Source organism: Meleagris gallopavo, chromosome Z (genome assembly GCF_000146605.3).
Source record: "Meleagris gallopavo isolate NT-WF06-2002-E0010 breed Aviagen turkey brand Nicholas breeding stock chromosome Z, Turkey_5.1, whole genome shotgun sequence".
NCBI classification, from domain to species: domain Eukaryota; kingdom Metazoa; phylum Chordata; class Aves; order Galliformes; family Phasianidae; genus Meleagris; species Meleagris gallopavo.
In genome coordinates this window covers 15,599,277-15,603,637 of record NC_015041.2, presented here as the reverse complement: position 1 = coordinate 15,603,637, position 4,361 = coordinate 15,599,277, and the positions used below count along the sequence as shown (strand labels likewise).

Below are 4,361 nucleotides of genomic sequence, written 5' to 3'. Positions count from 1 at the left end.
TTTTTTTATTATTATTAATTATTTACATTATGGGAGAACAAGCTGCAAAAACTCTCTAGTATATGAGCTGCTATGCATCCTGCTCTCAGAAAGAGAAAAGGAATGATAATGCTACCACACTCTGACTAAATTAACACTGAGATCCATCATATTTGCACCCCCTCAATGAAGCACAAAGGACAATGTGGTTAACACTCCTGGCTGCATCACCAAGGGTAGTACATTAACAGTAAAAAAAAATAATTTAAAAAAATTATTAACATCAACCCATGCTGTACAAAATAATTTCAAAATAGATAAAGAAACAGAACAAGACCACACGTGCAGTACTAAAGCAAGGAATGTTCACTAGCATACCTCTTTGTTTCAGTTAAATCTAAAAATAATAAAAATAAACTTAATGTAAGCCGTATTTAGTATCAGTATTTTCAGACATATTTATGACATACAAGAACAAAGTTTGCTATTAACTACAGAGAGCAGATTGTCATAGCCCAGTCAAAAGCTTTGATGCTTGATGTATACTTACTCAATTCTTTTCCACCTTCAGGTTTATAAAATATTGTGTAGTTGTTGATAAAGCCATTTCTTTTATCCTTTGAAATCTCGTTCCATTTTATTGTAACTTCATTTTTGCCTGGGAAACCCGTATCAGCCACAGGGCCTTCTGATGGCTCTGCATCAGAACATTGTAAATTAGGAAAATAAATGAATTAGTCTACCTGTCAATATTATCCACAAGTTCTTTCACACATACCAATAACACTACCTAATATAAATGTCTTACGAGTGCTCTGATACAGCCCCTAACTTTTCTCACTCTCTCCAATGTTTAACTTCTGATCCCATGTCTATCTTGATCTTCACATATTTCTTAGCATTATTGCATCCATACATCTCAGGACCATTAAAAGGCTCTGTCCTCACAACATCATAGAGAGGTAACTCATAACTCTGAAGAAAAGTGCTCACTGTGCTTCAATTTTTATAAAACTAATCTCTGCCAACATTTAATGCTAACACAGCATTCAAATCATAGTTGTGCTAATAAGTGTTACTCTATCATATAGCAGTCTTATCTTTTTCTAGTAATTAATGTTTAATCCTGCACTGTACGATGTGTGCATGCACAATTACATACGTCTATATGCATAAACAAGAGAAAATTTTCTCCAGAAATCTTTAAATTATCAGCAAACTACACTCTTACAGCTGGCTGTATACATCACCATATTCACATTAAACTTCTACTAATAAAAAAAATGTTCACACACATACACCCAATTTCATCTGTGCTTCTATTCAGCTACAAATGTCATAGCATATCTTTTTTTTATATGCAGGACATCACATATACTATTACAATATAAAACTTAATAAAAAGCATGATTTTCAAACTACTGTTTTAATCTGTGAGAAGAATGTCTCATACACAAGCACAAGTAGCACAGTCAATTGCATAATTAAAACCAAGCCAAAATATATATCTAAATGCAGCTGCAACATTTAAGAGAAACCCACAACTGTTCCATGTCTATAGCTGTACTCTTTCCAAGTACTCTGTATACAGTGCATAAAATTTATAATGAATAGTGGATTCATGCAGCACTGTACTATTTTCTTCATCATCCACTTCTCTCCTTCAGTAACGCCAGTACCAAATTTCATAAATAAAATACACCCTAAGAGAGAGACTACCTTTCACGACATTATTGGTTTTAAATACATACTTTTTTCTTGAACATAAGTTTGTATGGAATACGGAGCCGCTATTTTATTTCCATAAATAGGATACACTGACATGTTGTAGCATACAAATGATTTAAAGTTTTCTGTAAAGAAAAAAAAGGAATATTTGCATAGAATTCTGCAATAATACTTACACAACTAAAGGAGACTCAATCACAATGTCTTCCTAGGTGGACAGTAAATACATATATACAGCTTTGCAAGTACAGAATATATTTATTATTTCAAGTATTCAGTATAACATTTAACAGAAAGAATTCTATTTTGTAAGATTACCAGTATTCTGAATCATTCTTCACAGAAATAGTTTGAACTAGTAATTATTCTTCAGCTTTATATAGTTTCCATATATGAAGCCATTTACTCATCTCTAAGTTTGAGATTTTGGCAGAAATTTTCACATCATCATTATAAAATGATAATTTCAGGAACATTTTCAATTTCATAAGTTAGGTTTACTGCTCTGCAGGAAAGAGCTTTGATTTTTGAGCCCCAGCTCGTAACTGTGCATTGATCATCCCGTTATGCTGACTGTAGAAATACCTCTAAGCATCCTGACTCACAGCACAACTGTACAAACGAAATCTCTGCACTGGACTTTTATAGGCTTCAAAACATAGCTCAAGTCTCAGGAAATTACGTTATGCCAAGTAATCAGCAGGATGCACCTCTCTACTTAAAATAACTCATCAACTCAGAGAGCACTCATTTGTGGTTTTATGAGAAGCTTAAGGGGTTTCCTGTACCACTCCTCCTCAAACAAAGCAAGTATGATTCTATAGACAAATCCATATATTATATCAGCTTTCCACTGCTTTTACAGTCTCTTACACTTATCACAGCCCAGCACAAATGAGGATGACCCACATGTTGTCTGTAAAATAATTCCACAAATAAGAGAATCAGGCTTGAACAGACAAATTACACTACATTTCTAGTGTAACTTGTGCTCAGGGTAACCAAGATGCCCTAGTTACGCTAAAGAGAAAGATGCTCTTTAATTAAGAACACCTGTGAGTACAATTTATTCCTTATAATAATTTGTTGGATTAGTACAATTTCCAGCATAAGTGTCAAGAGTCAAGCCAATTTGTTCTAAATGTGTACTGCTCTTGAACTTTATTTTGAGGAGATTATAGCTTAGCTTCATATATGGAAACACTATTTACATCAGTGTTGCCTGTGCCAGTAAAATACATTTCAGCAGCAAGATAAGCACTCATTAACAAACTAGGTGTTCCTTTTTACTTTAGAAAAATGAAGTGTACTTGCTTCCTGAATACTTTAGAAATTCTTCTTGCTAGATGTAGAACTCAGAAAGATCTTTATATGAACAAAAGCAACTTTCAAGTTTATTAAATTTAAGTTCACTAGTGGAGAACTAAAGAAATAAGAATCCAAGTCGCATTCAAGATATATCATGTACTAATTCAAACATTTTTACAATTGCTCCTGTCTTTGTAAAATAAAAACAAAGGAAAGATACCTTTCATTACCTGCAGACAACACACAAGAACAACACACTCACTCTGATACTAACATTCACAGTTTGCCACAGTTTTGTCAGACATCATAAGGCCAGGGAAACCTCTGATGAGTGTCTTAGGTCATAATACAAAGGTAATTATATGATACTTAAGACAGCATGTGGGAACCATTAGGCCACGGCCTGAACCAGGGATTGAACACCTGGTGAAGGAACACAGCCAGCCCTGAGAGCACAAGTGGAAGCAATTCACTTGCACAACTAGAAAGGGTGGATCTTGGCTCCATCCCTCCCTCTCATTTAAGGGATGGCAGCTGCAAGGGAAGTATCTCTATTTACAGATTGCCCCCTCTGGAGAACTTGGTCTACATATAAATAAATACACATAAGTATCTATATGTACATAGAAGCATACATATATCGTGTCCATTATTACAGCTGTAACTTGTAAATGAACGTACTTTTGTTAGGTTTCCACTTTGTAGAATTTGATATATACTGCCATGACCTACTAAAAGGATCTGTCTCCATTTCCTCATACCACTCAACTACATACTCGGTTACTTCTGGTTTAGAGACTGTCCATTCCAGAATCACTTCTTCCTCTGTTGTAAAGGTTCTCACTGCTTCAATAATTTGAGAAGCTAAAAATGTAACAGAATGTCATCAATTCTATCTTTGTAAAAACTGCAGCATGAAAACAATTCAGTCACAGCAAGCTGAGATTGCTTCTTTAGAGAAATATGAGGCTTAGCCAAGGTTAAGAAAAAGTGACTTTACAACTACATGCACACATATCAAAAATACTTTAAAATGAAGCATATAAGAACTATAACATTAAAAAAGAGGGAGGGACCAATAAAATAATCAAGACAGTACGTAAAGAGATTTACACAGAATCAAAGAGCACTTCTCTTATAGGATCTAAATTTCACAGCTTATTGATTACAGTTAGTGCAAATAAGCAAGTTTTCCTTGGGGAATCGAATGGCAGTAGCAAAACAAGTAAAGCAAGTCAGCAGGATTCTTAAGTGACAGTGAAACAAAAGCAGACTATCAACCTGTAGACCAAAATTAATGGAAATCTGACTGAAAATTTAATTGAGGAAAGCAGAAGGGGAAAAAA

The 4,361-nt window shown here is 34.3% G+C and overlaps 1 protein-coding gene across 1 annotated transcript in view; it reads right to left on the bottom strand.

Annotated features, from left to right (window-relative positions):
• The window catches only part of IL31RA (interleukin 31 receptor A), a 28,721-nt gene that overhangs the window by 8,108 nt on the left and 16,252 nt on the right, over positions 1-4,361 (bottom strand). Inside the window, exons 5-7 of the mRNA XM_010725431.3 lie at positions 3,697-3,879; positions 1,731-1,832; positions 530-676 (exon numbers count right to left, since the gene is read on the bottom strand). Of these exons, the coding sequence (XP_010723733.2) occupies positions 530-676; positions 1,731-1,832; positions 3,697-3,879 (432 nt within the window). The remainder of the gene's footprint in view (positions 1-529; positions 677-1,730; positions 1,833-3,696; positions 3,880-4,361) is intronic.